Source organism: Vipera ursinii, assembly GCF_947247035.1.
Source record: "Vipera ursinii genome assembly, chromosome: 1".
Taxonomy (NCBI): Eukaryota; Metazoa; Chordata; class Lepidosauria; order Squamata; family Viperidae; genus Vipera; species Vipera ursinii.
In genome coordinates, this window is record NC_139512.1 from 326,097,673 (window position 1) to 326,123,924 (window position 26,252).

A 26,252-nucleotide genomic window follows, 5' to 3' on the forward strand; every position below is an offset into this window, starting at 1 on the left:
CTATAATCCCCATTATAATTCAGGTAGTCCTCAATTTATAACCATTCATTCAGCGACTATTGAAAGTTACTGAGGCACTGAACAAAGGGATTTACTACTGTCCTTGAAGTTAGACTGGTGTAATGGACCCCATGGTCTTGTGACCAAAATTTGAGTGTTTGGGTTGCTTCGACCTGCCTGTCTTCCCCCCATCAATGCCCTTTTGGCCCTCTGCAATCCTAACTGACCTTACCAGTCTTTTTGTTCTCACTGCTGCCAAAGCATGGCTGGCTGTAGGCCACACAAAGGTTTCTTCTCAAGGTCGCACACAGTGATTTCCTTGGGAGACCTGGTGATGATGACCAGGGATTGCTTCTTGTCAGCAAGAAGACAGCAAAGGTTGGCCAGGGCAGCAGAGTGCAAGGGTAGCTGGGCCTGGACTGGAGAAGCTAAATTTTCCCAAAATGGCTATGGGTTTCTGCTATGCTGCTGAAGTACTTGGGGCTTCTCAGGGTGCTGTGACTTGCACTATGCTGCTGGTGTGGCTAAGGCTTCCAGATTCAACTGTAGCTCAAAGCCTTCTTATAGCCTTACAGCTTTGGTGCACCAAGAAGCCTCTGAGCCCCAATATGGCAAACACCAGGCAGTTCTGTGCTGCTTGCTATCCTGCAAGACAGAATGCAGAATGTCCAAAAAGGTAGAGATGGGTGGCAGGAGGAGATAGGTGAGTGGAGAAAGTTGAAGAAGAGGCAATCCCTTGCAGTACTCTACAGAGTCTAGAATGTCAGCCCTCCTAAGTAACAGACAGGAAACACAACTAGATGTACTAATTCTACTTTATAGTAGAGCAGGAATGTCAAACTTGCAATGTCACATGATGTGTTGCAATGTATTGTGACTTTTTTTGCCATTGCTGGCAACGGGGTGGGCGCAGTTTTGCTATGATGCATCTGGCCCATGGGCCCTCAGTTTGAACCCCTGTACTAGAGAATCTTGCAAGTCTGTGAGTACTCACTTTCCACCTGCCACTTTCAATTGCTTGATTCATTAGGGCAGGTCCTTCCTAGCTTTTTGTCATTGATTATTAAACTACTAGGGCTCCTGCTTCTCTTGTCTGATTGTTTCCTAGGCAGCATCACTTCCCCTTCCTCCCCAAACTCATTCACTTATTCAATTACAGGGAGGCACCAAGCCCAGAATAGCTTAGCTTGAGTCCTCACCTAACAACCTTTGGAATTCAGTTAATGATGGGAATGGGGAGCACAGAGATTGCTGTTGCTAAGAGATTTAGTCCACACAATGTTACACTTTATGACTGCATTGCTTAGTGATGGATGTTCTGGTCCCTATTGTGGGCCTAGATTGAGGGTTTCCTATACAGGTGACTTCAATAGTAACAGTTGTAATAGGGCTGCCTTACCTAATACATCAGAATTCGGCACCTGAATGCCTTTCTTAAACAAAGGAGCTGGCTATTGAATAGTACAAATGAGCGAAATAAAGAAATCTCTTCTAGTTTCAAGGTTAGGCAGAGTTGCTGTTCTTCATTTTTCTCCACTAGAGAAAATGTTTGGTGCTAATGTGCACCAAGATGGCTATGAGCCAGTGAGTTTGTTGCTTGGCAACGACCATGCACTTTTGCCCCTCTTTTGCCCCTCCTGTTTGCTTCCATAGAATAGGCCCCAAGCCACTCCTTTGGGAAAACTGAGATCCAGGTGGTTGATCAAATTAAAATCTCATTAAAGACTCAGATTTTAAATCTGAAAATGTCTGATTAAAGAATTAATTGATTAAGCATAGCGATTAATCAATAAATGCTTTCAAGCCTGCTTGTTTTCCAGCAAATTACCACAGAGTGTTGGCAGAGAGATAAAGCTGGGTTAAATGTAATTGGTCATGTTTCAGTGCAAGCAAGTAACCTTTTAAGGTTTCCCACAGTGCTTTAAAGCTTTTGGGTAAGGCGAATCTTCCCTTCTCATTCGATAACAAATTGGCTGTTTCTGCTGCTTGAAATTAGAATAAGCAAGAGGTGCTTTCCTTACTTGCAAAATCCGACCTTTTGCTATCTGATGCAGAACAGCCAAATATGTTTCCTTCCAAATCAGGATGAAGAAGCACCCAAGACCTCTCAAATTTGCAACCTGAGACAAAGAATCCCCAAAGTGCCTTTTCCTACAACATTAGGTAACAAAAGAAGAGACTATTTGTAGCTCAGGGGTCTTGAACTGTGGGGTCCTTGGTGCTCTTTGATTGTTTTCTTGCATACATTTCATTACCAAACTAGGTAACATCACCAGTGTTAGAAGGGAGTTGGGTTTGCTCTCTACAATAAATAGCAGTTTGCCTTCCCTTTGATGATATCCAATATCAGCTTCCCAAGCTGATGATCATAATCATTTTACTGGCATTGCTAGTCTTTATTGTGTTCTTAAAAATCTCCTTTGGAACAAACTTGCCAATTTGTTTTGCAAGAAATCATCAGACAAGGTTAGATTTTAACAAAGATGGCATGAGATCAATTTTTATAGTACCTTTCTTCATGTTTAAATGGTTTAACCACAGAATGAAAGGAAGTTTAATAAAGAGAAAAAGTTGGAGAAAACCCCTGAATTTTCTTGAATTAAAGGTGCATATGGAAACCCCCAAATCTGCTTCAACAAAAATAACAGCAAGAAAAAGTTCAGAAGTTGATTGTTATTGTTAACTAAAATACAGAGATTCCTCAACTTACAACCACATAATTGGGACCAAAGTTTCAGCTACTAAACAATGCGGTCATTAAGCAAGTCATCACAGGGCTCGACCCAATCTTTACAACCATTAACCATAGTTAGTAAGGGAATCACTTGGCCATTAAATGAATCCAGCTTCCCCAATTGACTATGCATGTCGGAAGGTGACTGGAAAGGTCTGAAATTGTGATTACATATTGCAGGTCATAATTCCTTTTTCTAAAGCTGTCATGAACTTGAACCATTATTAAATGAACAGTCATAAGTCAAGGATTACCTGTATAATTTGCTGTATTTCATTTTGGATTCTATCTTGATTTGTAGCTAAGGGTATACATACTTAAAATGAGAAACAATATGAAAATCCCAGAAATTTTTCAATGTGGCATTTCTTTCCAGAAATGTAATAACACAAAAATACTTAACATTAATATTATTCCATGTTTTTTTGCAATTAAATTTGTGTAATTTAGTAACTGAAGTGTTAGAATAGCTCTTGGAAAATCATATTTCAAATCCTGTTCAGTAAAGAAACTGAACAGGTAAGTTCAGGTTAGTTATTTACTCAGCCTAGCACAGCTCACACATTAGAGTTTAAGTATGCAAAACTAAGACAGATCAGGAAAATAAAATAGTCATTGAAGGAGATTGAGGTGTAACAATGATAAGACTTGTAATTGACATTTGCCACAGGCATCACCATTTAGAGAATGTAGTTCCTAATGAATTTACAGCTTTTTTTCATATTTTGATCCTTCTGTTCCTGACTTTTCAAGTGCCCAAAGAATAAAGAAAATATAAAAGCAACATTATTCAATATCTCTCCTCCTTAATATCTCAGTGGAATGAAGAGATCTGGAAACTCATCTCTTTTTCTTCTTTTCTTTACAGTCAGTTGAGGTACTTGATATTTTGAGGTGGTGCCTGGAAGCAATAATGGATAAGATGAGACCTACTAAAGCAAGAATTAAGCCAGACAAAGTGGAGGGTATTGTTTGTAGTAGGCTCATCTCAACCTGTTTTGGAGAGAGATTGTACTTTGAATCCTGCATTATCACAGAAGTTTCAGATGGGATCAGTGCTGTAATTATTACTTTTATTTATTAGATTTAAGATAGCTGCTCACTCCATTACAGAATATAGTTAACCAGTGCTTTTTTAAAAAAAAAAAAAAAAAGGTGCTGGAACTCAGAGGTGCTGTCACTGGGAGCGATGCTGGTGTCTTGCTACAACGTTGCCGCCTGTCCTTTGCACCCCCGCCCCTGCGGCTGGAAGCCACATGCCACGGGGATTCCCCTCCCCACAGCCCCCATGGGGATTCCCCTTCCCGCAGTTGCCATGCCGCAGCCCGTGCTGAGCCCCTACTCAGAGCTGCTCCAACTCCCGACCTAGAGCTGTGTTCCTCGTGGCAGTGGTCTTCGGCGCCAAACAGCTGATGGCCTCTGGCACCAGCACTTGTTCACTTACTGCCCCATCGCTTCCAAATGCAGTAAGTAAGTGAGTGAGCAAGCAAGTGGCGTTTGGAAGCGTTTGAAAGTGATGGGGCAGTAAGTGAGTGAGTGAATGAGCAAATGGCATTTGGAAGCGTTGGGGCAGTGAGTGTATGAATGAGCAAATGGCATTTGGAAGTGACGGGGCTGTAAGTGAGCGAGTGAGCAAGAGGCCTTTGAAAGAGATGGAGTGAGTGGGGGAAAGACTGAAGGAGGTGCCTTTGAAAGAGATGGAGGAGTGAGTGAGAGCGACTGGAGGCTTTTGTGAGCAAAGTGTGAGTGAATGGGGGGGCTTTTGTGAGCGAAGGGTGAGAGAAAAAGGGAAAAGTGATGGGGAGAAGGGAAAAAGAAAAGGCACTGACTTCTGACTTCCTCTGTTACAGGAGTAGAAGGAAGCATTAACATTGAACCTCAACTTTTTGCTTTTCTATAATATTATAAACTAGCCATTTCTATCACAATAAATGAATCTAACCAATGAAACCCAAAATACCCCCTTTTTTTAGTCATCAAGTTTTTGACACCTTGTTAAGCACTGGTGGTGCTTGAATATTGTTCTGTTCTAAAAGTGGTACAATTTCTGAAAAGGCTAAAAAGCCCTGGTGTAAATGCAGCCTAAATTGTTTATTGCCATCCTATTTGCAAATAATATCTTACTTGCCTAGTTGAGATGGTGTAGTTGGGCAGCAGGGAGGGGTGCAAAGTTCCTGCCTTCACTACAGACAACTTGCCTGTGCAACATTTGCTGGCTGGGTCTTTTGGCGCGCTCAGCAGCAATTCCTATTGGCTTTTGAAAGCCAATAGGCCAGGCATAGGCAACCTTGGCTCTTTTATGACTTATGGACTTCAACTCCCAGAAGATGTTACATAACATAACATCAACTGGAAGATGTTAAACTGTCCTTCTGTTTCTTTCCTTCCAAAAAATTGTGTTAATAAGCTCTGCTCATCAGCTTGTCCTGGATTGTTTTGCCACAAAATGGAACAGTTTGTAAGTTGCAGTTGAGACAGCCCATCTCATTTTAGATATATCACATATAATTGAAGATTGTAATTAGTTGCGTGTGCACGTTCAGCAAGTGTGATGTATTTGTGCTGGTATTTCTAGGCCTCTTTCCAACCACATCCAGAAAAATTTGTAACAAACATTGGAATTCTCAAGGCCATGTTTGGTATTTCCCAGCAATCTGTTACTGGAAGGAAAAAGCAACCCCTGCTTCATTACTGATCCCAGAGAAGCATTTGCATGTATGCAGGTATCCTTAGGGTGCCATAGTTATGGATGAGAAATATTGGTTGCAAAATTGGCATTTCTGGATGTAATACAGATATTTGGGACTTATTTTTGTTTCTTTGCATGTTTGATATTTTTAAAAAGGCATATGCTACTGACTACGCTTATGCACATATGTAACATCTTTTGCTAGGATACATGACCACTGCTTGTCCAGAATGTGAAAAGTGAAAGATTGTGACTAAACAAAATTTTAATATACCAATGATACTACCAGAAATTATTTTAGCCTTTTAAATAAATGTTGTTATTAATGTTAAGCTCATCATGGAAAACATTGTATATTGTTATGTATATACTAGGTTAATTATTTAAAGACTGAAGATCTTTCAAAACACACAACAGTCCAAACAGTAAAAGTAACGTCCAAATTAAGAATATTTCATTCTTAAGAGTTGTTTAATTTAAAGTGGTTTAGTTGTAATAGATGGTTATAGATTCAAAATAGTTTTCAAGAGTATTTACAAAAGATACTATTTTTTTTCTAGCATCAGCTAAATTAAACATATTACATTGAGAAAAATGTTTCTCATTTCTTTCTGTTACCTTTATTGATTTCATTGCAGAGATGTTAACATATGAAATAGATTATTTTGTTATCTAATTTTACCTTCCAAAAGACAGAAGCAGATGAAAAATGTGAGGTTCTTTCCTGTTGGCTTTTTTGAATTAGCTGTTTTAGATTCTAAAAGTTTAGTTCCTAAAGAAGTAACCTTGTATATAATTTTAATGTCCTCCTCTAGTGCAGGGTAGGCAACCTTGGCTCTTTTATGACTCAAGGACTTCAACTCCCAGAATTTCTGAGCCAGCATGGCTCAGCTTGGAAACCTCTTTCTTTCCCCTCAGCATGACTGGCTCAGGATTTCTGGGACTTGAAGTCCACGAGTCATAAAAAAGAGCCAAGATTGCTTACCCTTGCAATAGGCTTTCAAAAGCCAATAGAGGGAGGTTTTTTTGCAAAAAAAAAAAGGTGCCGGAATGCTGTTCTGAGCGTTCTATGAGAAAAAAAAGCCCTGTAGTTAACCATTAAACAATTAAAAAACAAAGCAAGACAACCTGGACTAAAAATAACCATTAAAATCAAGGAAGATAGGCCCCTCCCCTCCAACACATTAACTCCAGGCCTGGGATCAAAGGCAATTTATAAGGGCTTTTCAGAACACCTTGAGACGGCACTGTCTGTATCTCTGGGAGGGATGCAATTCCAGAAGATGAGGGCCATGACAAACAAGGCATGCTTCCTATATCCCTTAAGGTGACCACATTCACAACAATAGAATGGACCTGGGACTCATTCACTCATTCAGAAAATACTGGGCAGGCAAAAACAAAGGAGCAGAGGTTGAGTAACCAGGTCATATGCCGTAAAGGGCTTTAAAGATAAGAACCAGCACTTTGAATTGCATCCCGAAAGCAACTGGCATATGCAGCTGTCATATAAAACATGGGCGTAACAAAAACTTCCTGTCAGTACTCAACTGTATTTTGACCCAGCTATAGCAGGGGTGCCAATCTGCCGGCCCGTGGACCGGATGTGTCATGCCAAAACCGTGCCCACCCCATTGCTGGCAGTGGAAAAAAAGTCATGATAAGTCTTGACACATCACTTGATGTTGCGAGTTTGACACCCCTGAGCTATAGCATTCTTTATCAGTTTACACTAGCATACCAACTAGTGAATAGACAATATCTGTAACTACCGGTAATTACCTGCTAACTCTTGATTTTGAATTCTTTCTCTCCACAAAGGCCCAAGATAAACAACAAAATTGTTAAAAGATTTGGCAAATGTAGTTATATAGTGCCAGCAGTTTGCAGTCTTCACTGTTTGATAGTCCAGTTCACTCAGTACTACTGAATGGATATAATTATTCCTCTGCCATTGCTTCCAATTGAAGAAAAATACAAAAAGAAGGAAACCAACAGCAACAAAACCTTCTAGGAGGAGATAGAGGCACAGATGTGTCTCTTCTGATATTTTTACACAATAGCCTGACGTGGCACAGGATATTATGATGCCAGAGACCTTCTAGACAAGATTTTGAATTACTTTGTCCATAATTGTGTATATAATGGAAGCTTTTTCTTTCTCTCTCTCTCATCTGCCTATCTACCTGAAGATTAGTCTTTTTCTTTTGATCTGTTTAATTTATGTTCATTGTGTAGTTTTAGATAATGTAGTTTTATTCTCCACTGCTTCAAATCCAGAAAACAGATTGTTAATGGGTAATAAAAAAATAAATATGCATACAATGCCAACTACTTGGTTGTGCTGTTCATTGTATGCTGTTCATATCTACATCTTACATCCTGCCACTATATGTTTAACTGATTCCTCAGGCCTCTCTGCATAGGCTGCAGAGAGGAGGTGGCCATGGTAATTCCACTCTTGAACTTGTATCTATATCCAGTCTTTGTGATTATCTGGCTGAGAGGGTTCAAGCCTGTACAGAATAGCAGGACAGTGCATCATCACCTTGGTATATGCCACATATGAAGACTATGTGTGAGCTGTTTTGAGTTGACTTCCAGTGTTATCTTCCATGGTCCCACTGAGTTCTTGAGGAAGGCCCTCAATGTTTTATTGACTTTGTATAGCACCAGGCATTCATAAATCCACAGCTGTGTGTGACATTGAGCCATAGGCTTTCCTGGAAAATAGGGTATTTAGCTTCTTGGCTTCTGCTTCTCTAGTGTATCTCCCTGATCTGGTCACCAGTGCTTTGAGCCTTTGTTTAGCAGTCTCTAGGGCTTCAAATGCAGTCAGGGCTTTGTATTTTTTTCAATAACTGAGTTTTATCCCTAATTTTTACATCCCTGAAGATTACCCCTCATCTTCACACCCTTCTGTAATTCCACCAGCTGACTAACCTCTCACCAAGTTTTCTTGATCTTAGCCTCTAACCTCATTTTCCAGGGAGAGTATGTATTAATTACTGTTCTTCTTGTAGGATCTCCAGGACTACAATGACTGTAGTGCATACCACTGCTTTGAGTTATGACTGCAACGCTCTCTACATGGGGCTGCCCTTGAAAGCCACTCAGAAGCTTCAGCTGGTGCAGAGTGCAGCTGCACGAACACTTCTGGGAGCCTCCCGATACTCCCATATCACACCTCTCCTCCGTGAGCTGCACTGGCTTCCGGTTGCCTTCCGAGTGAAATTCAAGGTGCTAATGATGACATACAAAGCCCTACATGGCATGGGTCCGGAATACCTACGGGATACCAACGTCAACACCGCACCGTCCTGTGCGCGCCCACAGAGAGGGCCTCCTCAGAGTGCCACCGGTCAAAGAATGCCGGCTGGTGGCCCCCAGGGGGAGGGCATTCTCAGTGGGTGCGCCAACCCTCTGGAACAGCTTGCCTACCGATATCCAGATGGCCCCCGACCTTCGCACCTTCCGGCGCGACTTAAAAACTTACCTGTTCCAACAGGCCGGCCTGGCCTGACAGCTCTTGGGGTTCATTTGTTTTTAATATTGTTTAACTGTATACATACGTTGCTCTGTACACCGCCCCGAGTCCCTCGGGAGAAGGGCGGTATATAAAATAAATAAATAAATAAATAAATAAATAAATAAATAAATAAATAAATACATAAATACATACTGTCTGATGGTAGTTCTCCACTGAACCTACAGTAACCAGGGTTGACTGTACTAGTTAATCTATGATCTTTTGCATCATATCTGCAACTGTACATGGAGGGGGTGCTAGTGAAAGTCCAGATTCAGCTGTCGGTTGTACATCGGTTCTTCTTTCAGATCTTCTTGAGCATGGGATATAATGTGCAGTTGGTCTATATCTAGTTGTGAGAGCAGTTTCCTCTTCACTATGCTGAAGCTTTGAATAATTAGCTGTTTCTCAGTTAGTGATAAGAAACAGGTTGTTAGCCTCAGATGTAAGTCTTCTGTTCATCCATAGTTCCCTTATATGTTTCATATATCCCTTCTTTTTAGTCCTACTGTTGTAATATCATTCCATCAATTCCAGGTTCTCTTGTGTTGTGTTGGTTTGTTCCAGTAGCATACTTATCATCAGATTGTCCTGGTTTTCCAACATCTGACATAGAGCTTGTTAATATAGGTGATGTCCAAACTGGCATCACATTCCTAGTTTGTGTTACTCTCAGATTTTGAGGTACCCTTGTAAAATGTTAAGGAGTCTTTGACTAGGGACTTCTATTGACACAGTCTCTGTTGTCAAAGGCATCACTCTAACAATTATGGTATCCAGCCATTTATATGGTAACTAAAGCTTGATACTAGCTATGAAAGCATACACTAGTATATCGACCAAGATTTTGTCACTAGTTTTTTAAAATTTCCATTAAGCCACAATGGAGAATATTTTCTGAAGGACAGATTGATGGAGTACAATAAGCTACTAATTTAATGGGACCTCCCTCCAAAAACTGTCCTTGAGTCCAATTTCCTTCTTCATGCAGGTGTCCAAATTAAAACCTCCCAAATAAATTATCCTTCTATGAACATATTGAGTTATTAAAATAACATTGGAGGAAGTTTATTTGGAATACTTATATAGTATTAGTGATAGAGTGGGGATCTCATTTTTTTCTCAGCGTTTTAAATATATATGTAAAAGCTATATGCTTCACTGACACTTGAAATGGTGGGCTATGGGCTATGTTTGCCTCAAGATATAGCTGTATTCCCTGCACTGCTTGCAAGGTGCAATGAAAAAAGAAAACTGTCTCTCTACATTAGTTCCTGTCAAACTCCATGGGTGTATTTCCTAAGAGAGATAAAGAGCTGCCATCCGTGGATTTAGCGACAATAACTTATGCTTGTAGAAAAAAAAGTTAAGTAGAATTCCTCAGAGCTATAAAATATCATTAAAGGCTATTTAAATATCTAACAGCAATGAAGGAGCTGAAGTTTATATTGGTTTTCAAAGATGATAGGCAGAGGCTGTGAGATGAAGATTTATTCTTTAATTCTAGCCAAAAGAAAATCTTTGTATCTTGAGCAAAAAAACAGATGACTGATGAAAAAATTGACCTTATTTGACTTCCAGATGGACTACTTTATCCTTTATGTGGACAATGAAGATTCACAAATTTTACTTGCCAATTGTCGATTCTGATACCTATATGTTTTGGTTGAGACTCAAGGCACATTGATTAAATTGTAATCCCTGAGTTCATTAGGTGGTGACATGATTTGATTTCATGTGTTATTTTCAGCATGGCTTGGAAAGACCTACCAGATGCTTGTGCCTTTTCTTCTCATGGGAAGATTTGATTTAGAATAATAGAGTACCATTTTTACCCTTGGGTCCAATAGAATAGCCAAAAAAGTCGATCTTTGTTGATGAGAAAAAATTGAGGTATTTGGATGTAATGTCGTTTTGATGTCCATATATTATCTTATCTTAAGCATTTCAGTCCATGTTCTTTTTGTATCAGGATTGGTCAAGGTTGATCAAGATTACAAATTGCATTAATGATTAAATGTAGTGCGGATACAGAGGCAATGGAACCTGGATTCTGATTTGATTGCAAGGGGAAGAGACAACAATGTACCAGTGAAAGACGAAGCAATCAAGGATGTGCTTACCAGAAAACAAATAGCTCACCTATTTGTTCTGGTAGATTACTTTTTTAACATTCTAAAGCCTGACATTTCCTGGGCAAGAAAGGCTGTCCCTAAAGACTTGAAAAGCAAGAAGCATATTGAAGAGGCTTTACTTTATGGGGGATTTATGCTTTCGAACATTAAGTAAATTATTTCTCTCATATGTTCTTGTCTGCCTTTTGGATAGTGCAATTTTAGACTTCTCCTGGGAGGGAGTAAGGAGGAGGAACTCCAAGGCAAAACTATGGACCCTGATAATTATTGGAAGTTAGGGATTAGCTCTTGATTAGCTCTTGAGCAGGGGGCTGAACAGACCTCCAAGGTTCTGTTCTACTCTACTCTACTCTACTCTACTCTACTCTACTCTACTCTACTCTACTCCTTTCCATTCCATTCTTAATTAAACAATAATAAGAAAAGTACAAGACATACTTTCTAATAACATAATATTAGAATCAGTAGATTCAGGACATATACTGAATCAGTAGATTCAGGACATATACCAGGTGGTATCTTATACACCACACATAATTAAGCTGAGGAATTTACAATAACAAAATTAGTTGATTATAGCTCATATACATGATTTGAAGTAAAAACAAAGATTGATGGCAGATTTGCAAAGCTGTATATAGAGGAAATATACTTGTTGGAGACAAACGTAAAAATAAGCCCTTCAGTTAGATGTTCTGCTTGTGACCTTTGAGAATCATCCAGCTAGCAATTCTTGGAAACAGAATTATGGATGAAAAGACTTGTGCCTGATTCAGCCAAGCACTCTTAATGGTTTTGCCTACACTAGTATATCGTCCTGCCTGAGTGGAGATAGAGGTGCATCCAAAAAAAGAGGGACTTTTTTTAAAAAAAGCATGTACAACAGCAACAATACTTATTTATAACATAATAAAACCATCAGAGGCCTTGATAAGTGTGGAAGGAGTGAGTTGCCCAGCTTACCATTTACCCTTCTTAGTGTATAGCTAAACTGGGATATGAACAAAGGTATTCTTAAGTATAAGGAGGGTATCCTATTCACAAATGGGAAAAATCTATGAAAGATGGGATATCTGTATTTCTCAGTCCAGTTTCTTAGCCTTAGCTTCTTGTTTATAAGAGGGACTGCTTCAATCCACAGAAAATGTATAAGAGGCAAAGTGAAATAAAAAGCAATTTGTTAATTAACACTTATTGAAAGCTGCTGATGCTCCCACCTTTGTATAACATATCATCTACTGGGGAGGCCAGGAGTTGTGGGTGTTTCCAATACATTAGATCCATAAAATAACACCAATATAATGGCCTGCTGAAAATTAAAACTGATCTTGATTGCAGGAATCCAGAGTAAACAGTGGGTGAGCCCAAAGATGAGGATTGCTGTAATGAAATTTTGCAATCAGGGTATGCTAATTTTCAAATAATCAAAGTTCATCCATCACTTAACTGTGACAACTCTTCCACAGCAAAGCACATAAAACCTTGGATCATTTCTTCCCCTGCTGTCTCAGAGTCCTATTTTAGCTTATATTGTACATTGTATATTAATCACTTGTGTCAAACCACAATGGATTGCTACATTGATCATCCGCAATTCACATTCACTCCCAGAGCCTATTTAAATTTTCAACAAATTTTGGAATGGGAAAAAATGAAATCTTATTCATCACTGTTCCTTCTTATTTTATAGGTTGCTTAGCAGATGAGATAATGTGCATATAATAGTCTAGTTTATCTCAACAGCAGCAGCAGCAGCAGTAGCAGCAGCAGCAGCAAAGTTACATAAGATTGTAGAACCTGTGTGTGGCCTTTCTGTCAAGATGACTGCTTTTTCAACAAGCAGTTGCTGTCTTGGTGAAAAGGAGGAATCCTGTAGCATTATTGAACCTATAGACCGGGACTGTAGTAAGGCTTTGTTTCCACTGAACAATGTATCTTGTCTATTGTAATTGTTTTCAAATGGTTACCACTTCCTTTTTTTCTATAGTTTTTGAGTATTTTCTGCTGTTTCTGTTTGAGGGTGAGGGTTTTGAAGCATCAGCTAAGTCTGCAATTAGAATGGAGGATTGCAATCACACTTAGTCTGCCAGCGGGGGATTAGTTCAATGGAGAAACTAGTGCCTTCTGAGAAAGATAGTGGCATGGAAGATTCTCTATCCTTTCTTCCAAACCCACCATTTCTGCCTCAGTTGCTTCTCTCTGCCTTTGTAACGCCATTTTGTCTTTCTTTGTGGCTCTGCTGGGATGGCTTATTTTGACATTTACAAGAAGTCCAATCCATTTATACCAGTGAGCAGGAAGATCAGAAGGAATGGAGGACTGTATCTACAATGGTACTGGCATCTAGAATAACAGAAGATTATATATTTCTTTAGACATTTGCCTATCACGGGTCCTTGGTGGATAAAAATGCCAAATTCGGTTCAGACCTCTGGCTGACTGTGTGACTGGCTATAATAATAATAGTTTATTATATTGGACCCGCCCATATACTATGCCGATATAACATCCTAGGTTCTTGGGAAAAACTCGATGTGTTATAAAGCCCAACATCAGCTAAAAGACTAGGAGTTCTGATTTTACATTTTTGTGTACAGATAATAATACATTCTGCAATGATACCTTTAATATTATTAAACAACAATATCGACATATCGTAGGTCCTTGGGACGGATAAAAATGCCAAATCCAGTCTGAATATTTGGCTGACTGAAATGAACTATAATAAATAGTTTATTAAACTTGCATTCTGCCTCACTCAACATCTCTGGCAGCTCACAACAATTAAAGAAATTGCAATAAAACCAATAAAAGATAAAAGATGGCAGATGAAGCTACCAAGTAAAAGTTGCTTCCAGTACTCTTTCTCCTCCTCTTCCTATTCACCATAACCAGCTATGGCAGACATCGCCTTGCTTTTATGACATATGCACTAAAGAAAGATGTGTAAATTAAAATAAAATTGAAAAAACCTAAATTGTACATAGAGGACAGGTGTAAGGAGTAACACTTTCTGGATCCATCAGATGGTTTCTGCTCCACCTGCTAATCAGGCAATTAATATTCGGCTTCCATGAAAAGAAAGGATTTTTTTTTCATAAAGATGTTATATGGGTTTGTGAAGGAGATTCATTTTATATATGTATATCCTTTGTAGTACATAGATCGGGATACCCAAACCCTGGTCCTTGGCCTGGTGCTAGGCAGCAGCTCGTTGGGAACCTGTTGGCCTCATAAGTGGCAGGCAAGTGTGAGAGTGTGTGAAACTGCATTTGTGCAAGTCATGTGCACGTGAACCCATCCCCTGTTCCCTCCCTCTTGCTGCTGCTGGTCTGTTGGGGACAGTTGGGGACCACTGATATACAGATGAAAGTGAAAAAAATATTTTGGAAATAAATTTATTTAGAAGGGGGGAGAATCAAGTGATAGTACTTATTAATTTAATATAAGTTAAAAATTAATTTATATTTATTCGTTAATTTTCTTGTCCTGGAGTGCAGTCTTCAACCTCAAAGGTAAAAGAGGCCTTTAAGTTGTGCACTTTGTAATTAAAATAAGAGGACGGCAATTTGGAAGCAAATATTCATTTAAGTCTTCACAACTTTTAGAAAGTTTTGTTTAATTCTGTAGAGTCCAAGACAGTATGTCACAACTAATTAAAGTTCTGTGCTCTTCAACTGAGCACAGAACAAATTGTGAACTGCTCCGCTGTTCTGAGTAGTTGAAAAACCCTTCAAGGGGAATCCAATACTCACCCATCTCTGCTCTAGTTTATCAATCTGAGCATTTACACATATGGAAAGTTAAAAGTTTCATGGATACACCACATTCCTCTTTGTAACCCATAAAAAAGAAAATACATTTACTATATATTTTAGAGACAGTACCATAGTTTTTGACAAAAAAAAGAAGCCAGAAATCTATTGGTGAGTAATTCTGGCCTTGAGTTTGCCAAAGCAGACTTCTTTGTATAATACAAGTCCTTTTCTTTTGTCTTTTTAATTTTAGAATCAACCTTGTCCTATGTTAGGCAGCTGGAAGCAAGAGTAAAACAGCTGGAGGAGGAAAATCGTATGCTGCCCCAGGTGGGTGATTTCTGTTGCTAGGCATACTAGTTTGTAGCCGAGGTCTGGAGATAGAACATTAATACTGATTTATGCCAGGGAATGGTTCACTGTGCTGTAGAGGAGATTGTGTGTATCTGAATGCTTTTTATACCTTTCATAGATGGGAAGTTGAAGTGTTACCTTATTTCCTTCTCAGTGTCAGCATCCTAAGTGTTGTCTGGATCAAGGGGCTCAAATTCTTCATGGAATAAGCAATTAGATAAGGAGTGATATACAGAATTATGTAGCTGAAATGGAATAGGTCATGATGCAGATGCAGTAACTAGGGCATTTCAGTTACAGGCATCCCATAATTTGTGGATTCATTATTTGCCCTCTGGAACTATGAAATACCTATATTTCACAGCCATTGAGGAAAAGAAATCAGGGAGATAAACTGCTTCATTGTAAGATGATTATGAAGGTTATTTTATTAGGCAGTCTAATTGCCATGGAAAATGTTTCTGTTACATGAATTTCAACAACATGTATATGAGTTTCAATCACACACGTCGTAGAAAAATCGTGGAAACTTTACCGTGCAATTCTTGCTTGTGCAGTGAAGAGTTGTATCTGTATCAGGTAGATACAGTGTGGCAGTTTTCAGCCTTGTCATTTCAATTATGGTCCAAATCCTTGACAACTGATTTAGCAAACAATCATAAAGAAAAACAAGAAAATTATGAGGTGCAGTATTCTTCTAAATTTTGCACTTAGGATACTGCTTTCCATCAGATATTCCTGTACAACTAGTAAGAAAACACGCTTATAGCTCAACAAGTATAAATTCTGTCAAACTCTAGGCCATATGCTTACTTAACAAAGAAAGGCAGTTATGATAATTCAGCGACTATAGTATTCTGCTCAGAGTTCTCTTTGATCTTGGCTTCCTAAGAGTGGAAAAAGAGTAGGAGTAGCTACATGGAAACTTTCTTTGTCATTGTGGGTATAGACAACAGTATCCTGTGGGTATCTTTATTGAACACTAATAGTTGTTGTTCTCTGATTCAGGGAGGCAGGGAGTAAGAAATATATGGGGATGTTAAGCAATTAAAGCTCTTAAATAATGGCTAGGCTTTAAAGAGGAACCTTCTGCACGTGGACTCAGTAGGATTTTTTTTAAGAGGCAGTGCATATTAGGACACCATGTGAATATATGACAACGTGGAATGAACTAGGACTAGATTGAATCTCACATTCTCAAGAAGGATTTATATATTTCTCTTATCATTATCAGAACCACTGCAATGGATATCAACAAATTTTAGTGTATTGTGGGGTTTCCTTTTTTCAGATTGTGTAAGAACTGCTCAAATGCAGATCTCCTTAGCTTGTCTGGTTCTGTTGAGCTTATTTTTACATAAATATCTGCATTTTAGATTTAGATTTATTAGATTTATATACCGCCCTTTCCCGAAGGACTCAGGGCGGTTTACAGGGCATTTTAAAATCACATCAATATAAAATACAAAGTTAAAAGAGAATTAAAAGATTGAATTATCCCTGAAAATAAAACCCCAGTTAAAATTCTCAGCCTGGGACAGAGAGCTCAAAGAGCCAAGTCTTCAGGTCCCGGCGGAATGAGCGTAGGTCAGGGGCAGTCCTGAGCTCCATGGGCAGCTGGTTCCAGAGGGCAGGCGCACCCACGGAAAAGGCCCTCTTCCTGGGTGTTATCTGCCAGCAATCTTTTATCGGTGGCACCCTGAGAAGACCCTCCCTCTGCGAGCGCACTGGACGAAGGGAACTTGATGCTGGCAGCAGGTGTTCCCTCAAATATCCCGGACCCAAGCCATTTAGGGCTTTCCATTTTAGTAAATGGAAATGGTTGCAATCGACTAAAATGTCTTATTAGGGCAATCATCCACTTACGTCTTTCCATTTAATGTCTCTTTAATGAGCATATTAGCATTTGTGCTTAGGGTAGTTAAGATTAAACTCTTTTTCACACTTCATTTTTTCAAGTATTGATACTTTACTAGGAAAATCTCACTGGAGGTTGAAACCTGTTTTGCATAATAAATGCATGATTAAAGAATTCTGAAGTTACAAGCTTGCATGAATTCATCAGTCATTTTTTCCCTAGTCACATTGCATGGAATATTTAAATGCTTGAGAAGTTATTTCAAAGTATGCAGATAATTGGTAGCCCTGTTTTAGAAGTTCAAATACAACAGGCCTTATGCACATTTAATTTTTTTGCAAAGTTTTTGGTTATATTTATTTTTTCATTGTCTGAAGAAGGGATTAGTTGGGAACCGAAATGGAAGAAAAGAATTAAACCTTTTTTGGGCAGACAAGACATGTGTAAAGTTGTCGGTTGTGGGGACTTGCGGGTATAGATGAAGATAATAGCATCTTCCTTGGTTTGAAAAAAATCTCCTACCTCTTTTTTTGTCTACCAACTCCTAAATTCTTACTAGCAGGACCAGTGACAGAAAACACAGGCAATTGAAGTTGAAGTAACTTGGAGTGTATCAGTTATGGGGAGGGATAACTCCATTATTTAAGGAAAATACTGTATCTCAGAATATGCAAGTCATACATCAGAAACAGTGTCTGCTCTGTGGACTATGGAACAAAAATGGTAGATGCCCATTTCAACTTACTTCACAGCAGATTGAGAATCTTTGGGAAAAAGTGGAGGAGTACCAATGTTTTTGCTGCATAGAAGTGTACTAAACTTAATTATCCATAACTCTGTGCTGACGGGTGATTTTTACATTTAGTCTAGACATTGCTTGATCAGAAAAATTGTGGTTGCCTTGTGAATTTGGAGAAAAAAAGATTGTTCCTGTCTCTCATGAGTAATACATGTATTTAAGAATTTTTTTAGTGGGAATTGATTTCCCAGAGCAATACTTATGAATTCCAAGCTACATAGAAATTAGGAGTACTGATCTGAACTGTCATAGTTAAGTCAAAGCACCAAGATACAGCAAGAAATGTAAGAAATATTTTTTGACCACCCAGTGGTATACTTTGCCACATACTGATACGAAGACTGTTCATGTGCTACAACATACATAGGTAATAGGTTACATAGCATGTATGAGATTCTTCCGAGTTCTTAGGGGAATTTATTCTGCTTCTAGTCAATGTTAGTTTCTTATGTATACTATCTTTACATCCAGTTTCTTTTGCAGTATATTGTTAAAAACACATACATCAACAAAGAAAATTCATATTTACCTTATATGCAACTTTCCCTAATGTATGTGTCTGTTTTCCATCTTTATTTGCATATTAGTATGGAACTTTCTCCAGGCTGTGCATTTGTATTTGTGATTGTCTGGTTTTTTTGGTTTTGTGTGTGTGTGTGTGTGTGTGTGTGTGTGTGTTAAAAAGGTAATTAATTAAAATCTGGTCTAGATATCCTCATCCTACCTTAGAACATCTGTGGCATGTTCTAAATGTATATACTACAATGATTGGCAAGGTTATAACTTAATCAATATTTATGCTTCTAGTTTGTACAAGACAGGTTATGTAAATTTATTTTGATTCACTGGCCTTAGATGAAAGATTAGAATTAACAGGTTCTTGTAAAGATTTATATCAATCTGCTGGATCCTCCCCTCATAAATTATATCAAAATGAATTAGCAGATGCACAAAGGCACAGATATGATCATTTTATGACACTGCACAATTCTTTGTGAATGTCTTATAGTCATTATGTCTTGGAAACAGTATGAATAGGAGGCTAATATAAATTAGGTGGTAGGAATGGTTCCTCAAGAATATTAGTCTTTTAGACCTGATATTCACCTTCTGTTTTGGAGTTTAAAAAGAAAAAAAAACCACTGCAATTTGTCTTTCCTTTCAATTCCATATTTGTGATTAATGCATGCATTAAAAGCTTTTAATAGTCATATTTGAGATGTGTGTATTAAAAATGAATCTACAACATATTGTACTTCTGGTCAAAAAGCTTCTGATATGCTTGGCTGAGCTGATATGCTACGACACATAGTGCATCATTCCTGAACAATCTATCTGCCCAGGGAAGAAAGCTGTCAAGATATTTGCCATTTAGTTTCTCTGAAGGGGAGGCAGAGTTTGTCATTATATTTTGAAATTAAAACCTCACTTGAGGCATAGAGAAGTAGCATTCAGTGATAAACCTGTCGGGGTCATAGGATAGAAACCCCAGAGACAGAGGAACAGCACAGATTTGGCACTAAGCACAAGAAATGTGCCTGTCAGTTTTCATTTTTCACCCAGCATGTTATACCGTGACACCCTTAATATAAGGGTGGGAGTTGTATTATTGGGGCAGATAGAAGAAATTGCAAGTGAAGCTATATTTTTTAAAAAAAATAGTTCAAAAAGATTTCATCTTGTCCTCATTTGACTTTTTCCCCTTGAATCTGTTTTTTTAATCTTCCAACTCATTACAAATTTTTAACTATATGAATACTACAAATATTCCTAAAAAGTGTCACCTTTTAATAGAACTATGAACTAGCAAAATTATTATCAGGGCAACAGTATCTGAAGAAAATAAAAGGATTCCCTTTGTTGCCAGAAATATATAAGAATATGTTCAAGTACTTGAGAAATTAAATTCTTAACTTCCATGGCAACACATCCGAATAGGTTAAAGCAGCGGTATGTGTTGACACAATATGGTTGTGCAGAAGTTAGACAGTGAATCAAAAGGAGGAAAATAATATTTTCACTCTTTGTGTCAGAGAGGGTAGAAATACATTTAATCATTACTGAGAATTTGATGTTCAATCTCTCTCTTTTTTAATGGTTTTGGTGTAAAAACTGGTTTTCCAATGAGTCCTACAGAACAACAAGAACCCCAAACCCTCCATACTAAAAGAAGATCCAATGCAGGGGAGTGACTTTTATTGTTATATAGCAAACCTTTGAGTGATATGGAAATCTTCTTCAGGCACAGTGAAAAGGGAACATATTTTGATATACCGTATATATTTATTGTATCTTCTGTCAGTAATAGAAGAGCTATTTTCTCTGGTTTCTCAGTTTAAGAATGGTCCACCAGGGGGATTATTTCCAGACTATTCTGGTGAGCTAGTTTAGTATAGTAAATGACTTGCAATCACCTTTGTTATGTGTCGCACCCCTGAAAATTAACATAAATCATCTTGATTCATTGTAAAATCATAGTTTGGGTGACTCTTGTAGATGTATGAGACAAAGGCACAGGGGAAAAACAATAATTTATCAATCAGTCAATCAATAACTATATTTGATCTTAAATAAAAGACCAAGAAATGGTGAGCATATCAGAGTTACACATTTCCATCCATTTGAACATAGTTTGTGCAAGAAGACTTTAGGGTTTACAATAGTGGCAAATATCTATAGCTCGGGTATAGGATGAGGGTGAAGGTTCATTTTCCGAGCATGTGGGTTGGTTTCCAAACGTTTCGTTACCAGGCTAGGTAACATCTTCAGCGGTGTTTAGGGGATGTCTGTGCTGTTCTATTTATAAGGGCTTCAGGTGTGTGTGTGTCAAGTAAGGGTCTTGTGATGGGTCATCAGAGAGAGACTCATCACAAGACCCTCACTTGACACCCCCACACCTGAAGCCCTTATAAATAGAAGATCACTGACACAGACATCCCCTAAACGCCGCTGAAGATGTTACCTAACCTGGTAACGAAACATTCGGAAACCAACCCACAAGCTCGGAGAATGAACCTTCACCCTCAGACTTTAGGGCAGGGGTGTCAAACTGCTGGCCTTCAGGCTGGTTTCATCATACTGAAGCTGCGTCCACCCCATTGCCGGCAATGCAAAAGGAGTCGCGATACGTCGCGACATGTCACGTGATGTGGCGAGTTTGACACCCGTGCTTCAGGGTATTTGCATTTTATTTTGTAAGAAATAATAAATATTTATCATTATTTTTCATAATTTTGATTCTGTTGGATGAAGGAATATTGAGATCTCAGAGCTTTTTAATGGGCTAATTTGTTGTGGGGTGGGTGGGCAGGTCATCTTTCTTATTATCTTTGCATTGTGTATTTTGGCTTGATTCTGATGTTTTTCATAGTTGAAGTTGGCTTTTAGCAGAATGATGTTTCCGTAATATAGTTACTTTTTTGTTCTGTTCCTCCTGTGGTGTGTTAAGATGCAGGATAGTATTTCTAACTTTTAGACATTAATTATTTTTTGTCTTAATACCACTTGCATTTTCAATTTCACTCTGTTCTTTTCTTCCATTAGTTTATCATCTGGATTCCACTCTTCAATTCCACCCTCCTTCTTAAATCTTCTTTTTCACACCTAATTAAACTGCTAGCTAGAAAGTAATATCAGTTTTTTCTATAATACTTTGTTCCTGACACTGGTACTTTTAAAAGGAAAGTCTCTTTCAAATCAAGCTTTATTCCTGGTGTCTTAATAGCATGTCTGTATAGTTTTCATGCTAATAGTGGGAAACTGGTTTATTACTTTCTTGCCATTACCTTCTTCCAAGTTCAGTCTTCAGCAGTAGAATTTCCTGGAAATCATTTATCCCTATGCCATTTATGCTGATCCTGTTTAGCTTTCAAGCCAAACTAAGTTAGACAGAAATGGCTGTTAATCAATATGATGGTTTAAAAAGAAACATGCCACATGTATTTTATTAAGGATATAGTATATAATATGATAGGGACTCAGTGGCTCCGTGGGTTAGGACGCTGAGCTTGTCAATCAGAAGGTTGGCAGTTTGGCAAGTTGAATCCTGAGTGCTGCATAGCAGAGTGAGCGCCTGTTACTTGTCCTAGCTTCTGCCAACCTAGCAGTTCGAAAGCACGTAAAAATGCAAGTAGAAAAATAGGGACCACTACGGTGGGAAGGTAACAGCGTTCCATGCGCCTTTGGCATCTAGTCATGCCGGCCACGTGACCATGGAGACGTCCTCGGACAAGCGCTGGCTCTTCGGCTTTGAAACAGAGATGAGCACCAGCCCCTAGAGTCAGAAACGACTAGCACACATGTACGGGGGAACCTTTACCTTTTATATAATATGATACCTTTATAAACTAACTTTTAAAAATATCAGCTTTAAAATTGGGATATATTATTCACTGAAAAAAGATATCAGATTGAAATTGAATAAACTATCCCTAGCATTGTATTTCTTCCCCTTCCAGAGAAAAGTTTATGATGACTGTTTTAAAAAATATCTTAGCCATAGCGCCACTGACAAAGCCAATGTATAATGACAAAATAATACAGTATTCTTTTTCTGACTGTTACTATGTTTTGCTGCCTGTGGAAACTGGAGATTGATAAGAATCAGTTTAATTTGCACAGAGCTTCCTTACAGCAGCAGTCAAATTAGTAAAAACTTCCTCTCTGCTTTGCCAAGAACTTGCAAATTCATCAGTTAACAAGAAAGGTCCACTTAGAAACTGATTTGTTATCTTTACAATATGGCAGTTTTCCATGGCTTGGGTGATGGCCAGGCCATTCAGCCATGAAAATTGGTCCTAGAAATATTTAGGTATATTTTCTTTATTCTCAAACATAGACTGCTAGTTCCAGTTACATCAAGGCTGAGAATTCATGGCTGATGTTTTCAAATAGCTGTTTATAGGCTCAAAATGTTGATAGGTCTAACTCTTGATCTCTGTCTTAGAGGTCCCTTCAGTTTTTTGCTTAACATTGTACTATGAGCAGTATCTGATGACTGGATCCAGTGTCTGTATCTTCCACAGTTTATGCACTAAGTATTTTTCTGGGGCATTAGGAGGAATTATAAGAGAGACCAAGCACATCTTCAACTCATAATATGTATTGCATTCAAATAAATATGCTAGGATCTGGTAACTGGATATCACCAGAGTAGGTTTTTCCAAACCTACAGTCGGTCTTGTTTTAAAGAACACTGGTCTCCAGCAGAGAGCAGGACACAGCAGGGGTATGGAATTGTGGGCAGGGAGAGATTAGGAAAAATTTCAGAGAAAATAGTTCAGAGTTAAATGTATTTATTCAACGCCTCAGAAATCCAAGGGGCATTGCAAGGATTCAAGAGCAATACTTTGGTACATGTCTGAATTTTGCAACACTGTTAAGTAGTTGCAGTGCATCCAAGTGAAGCATTTGAGTGCCTAGTTCTTGAAAGGCTGGATTTGGATCCCTATGTACAGTAGTAGCCAAAATTATGCAAACCTTTTGGGAAAAGTGTACAGTAGAAATGCCACCTTTGGTTAAGTTTCCACCAATTTTTCTTCTAATTTCTTTAAAACTGTAGCCTTGTTCACTTAATAATACTATTTTACATCACTTTCTGGGCAACCAGTCAACTCTTTGCATCATTACCTTAATTTTATTACGTTTTACAAGCTCACTACATGAAAGAACAAAAAAAAAACCCAACCAACTTGATAGCGATCACATAACACACTGACAAATGTCCTCCTCTCAGCTTCAGTACATGACATCAATAACTGAATCTTACTGTGAGCTGATTGGCTCATTGCCAAAACAAGATCACACCTGATTGGCTCTCTAAACACTCATGCTCATTGGCTACAATAAGATGAAGGAAAGCTACCTCATATCAACCTAAGCAAGTTGTGCTTCCTTTTTCTGGTTATTTGGCTATAACTTTTCATAGAAAACAGTACAGATAATTGAACAAATTTTCTTGCATTACGTTCTTGATTAAATTATCTTTCCATTGATATATAATTTTATGGTACTACTGTAAAAAAAAGTGGTGTTATTAGCCATCAAACCTCAAAAATACACTTTTCCCAAAAGGTTTCCACAATTTTGGCCACTACTGTATTTAATTCTTCCTGTGGTAGCATATTACGTTGCCACCATAGTTTCCGGAGGTATTCTATCTTTAATAGCTGTGCGGCAAATAAATATAACAAAGTACTATCTATTATGTCTGTACTTTGGCCAGCTCAGAAATATGAACAGCCTCTTTGACACAGGTTTTATTTTTAATGGGATAACAGACTTTCGTTTTTTAAATAACTAATTTAGTAATGGACCCACGAAAGAGGAAATGCCAGATATCCTAGTGGAGGAAGTATCAAATGCCATAAAATCAATGAAAAATGGCAAAGCTTCAGGAAATGACTGTGTTATGGTTGAAATGCTGGAAAACTGGTGGTCACAGTTTACACAAGATACTAGCAAAACTATACTCAAGATGCCTCAGAGAAAAAAGAATACCCAACTCATGGAAAAATGCTGAAGTGATTTTTGTACAGAAGGAAGGGGTCCATGATGATTTAAAGAACTATCACCCAATAACTTTCTTTCAGTCATCTATAAGGTTTTCACTAAGATAATAGCAAAAAGAATATTAAGAATATTAAATGATGCACAGCCAAAAGAGCAGGCAGGGTTCAGAAGTGGTTACAGCACAATGGATCACATCCAGGTTATTCAGGAAGTCATTGAAAGGCACAATGGATACACCATGCCTTCGTGCATGGCTTTCATTGACTACAAAAAGGTGTTTGACTCATTGTTCAACCAAAACATTGTTCAACCAAGGCATAGATACTGCTTACATAAACTTACTACAATTAATATATGAAAAAACAATGGCCACAATTTACCTTAATGTTTTTAAAGTGAAAATCAACATAGAACAATATATATGACAAGGCGATACAATATCTCTTTTCCTTTTCTCAGACTGCCTTGAAGAAGTATTTCACAAACTAGACTGGGCAAAACATGGAATAAAAATCAGTGGTTCCTTTTTAAATCTTAGAACTTAGGACTGCCCCCGACCTTCACTCATTTCGCCGGGACCTGAAAACTTGGCTCTTCGATCTGTTTGGTCCAGACTGTGGGGTTGTTAATTTAACTGGGTTTTAGATTTACTCTTGGGGCTCGAATTTAATTTAATTGTTTTAATTGTTTTTAATTTTTTGTATTCATGGTTTTAACTGCCCTGTAAACCGCCCTGAGTCCTATGGGAATAGGGCGGTATACAAATCCAATAAAATAAAATAAATAAATAAAATAAAATAAATCACTTAAGATTTGTGAATGAAGTCATTTTCTTCTCACAAGACCCAGAAGAGCTACAAAGACACAAGAGCTGCACAAAGCAGGAGAACCATTTGGGTTAAAAATAAACCTGAAAAAGAGCCAGGTTATGTTTAACAGATTCACCAAAGAAAGAAAAAAATTATATCTGGAGATGTAGTAAACCACTACATATACCTTAGCCAATGGATCTCAGTGGAAGGTGATACAGTAAAGGAATTTGAACTGTGTGTTAAATGTGGTTGACAGGCATTTGGCAAGCTAAGCATAATTTTCAAGAACTACCTCCCTCTATGCCTGAAGAGAAACGTTTTTATCAGTGTGTGCTACCTGCTCTAACATATGCTGGTGAAACTTGGACACTAATCTCACAATTGATACAAAAGTTAATGAGTGGTGCAAAGAGCCATGGAAATATACATGCTTGGCATTACAAGAAAAGACAGAAAGACCTGCAGATGGATTAGAGAACAAACAAAAGTATACAGTATCATCAAGAGAGTAAAAGAAATGGAAATGGGCTGGTCACATAGCAAGAAGAACTGATGGCAGGTGGACCAAGGCAGTCATAGAATGGATCCCACTTGATAAAAAGCATCCATGAAAGAGACCTAAAAAAAGATGGATCGATGACATCAGCAAGTATTGTAGGCCCAATTGGCAAAAGAAAGCTCAGGACCGTGATGGTTGGAAATATGTGGAAGAGGCCTTGATCCTGAAGTGGATAGACAATGGCTAAAATGATGATGATGATGATGATGATGATGAATTTAGTAATGCATAGAATCAGAAAATGGTGGATATGGAGGGGACTACAAGGAACAACCCTCCTCAGTGTGCAGGAAAATCAATTAAACCATCCTTGAGAAATGACTGCCTTGCTTCTTCTCCAGAGAGGGGGAACTCAGAATCTCCATAGGTAGATTATTCTGCTGCTGTACAGACTTTACAATTATATAGTTTTTCCCTTATATTTAAACAAAACCTAGGTTAATTATTTCTGACTTCTATATGAATAGAAAATAGTTCCTGGTCATCTTCTCTATAGTACCCTTCAGTGTATTTAAAGA

The 26,252-nt window shown here is 38.2% G+C and overlaps 1 protein-coding gene across 4 annotated transcripts in view; it reads left to right on the plus strand.

Moving 5' to 3' along the window:
• CCDC85A (coiled-coil domain containing 85A) overlaps positions 1-26,252 on the plus strand; it is a 165,438-nt gene that overhangs the window by 96,672 nt on the left and 42,514 nt on the right. For 3 of the 4 annotated variants that reach the window (XM_083377845.1, XM_083377846.1, XM_083377847.1), the window contains exon 3: positions 15,096-15,172. The exons of the other annotated variant lie outside the window; for it this stretch is intronic. In XM_083377845.1, the coding sequence (XP_083233971.1) occupies positions 15,096-15,172 (77 nt within the window). The remainder of the gene's footprint in view (positions 1-15,095; positions 15,173-26,252) is intronic. 4 annotated transcript variants of the gene reach the window in all.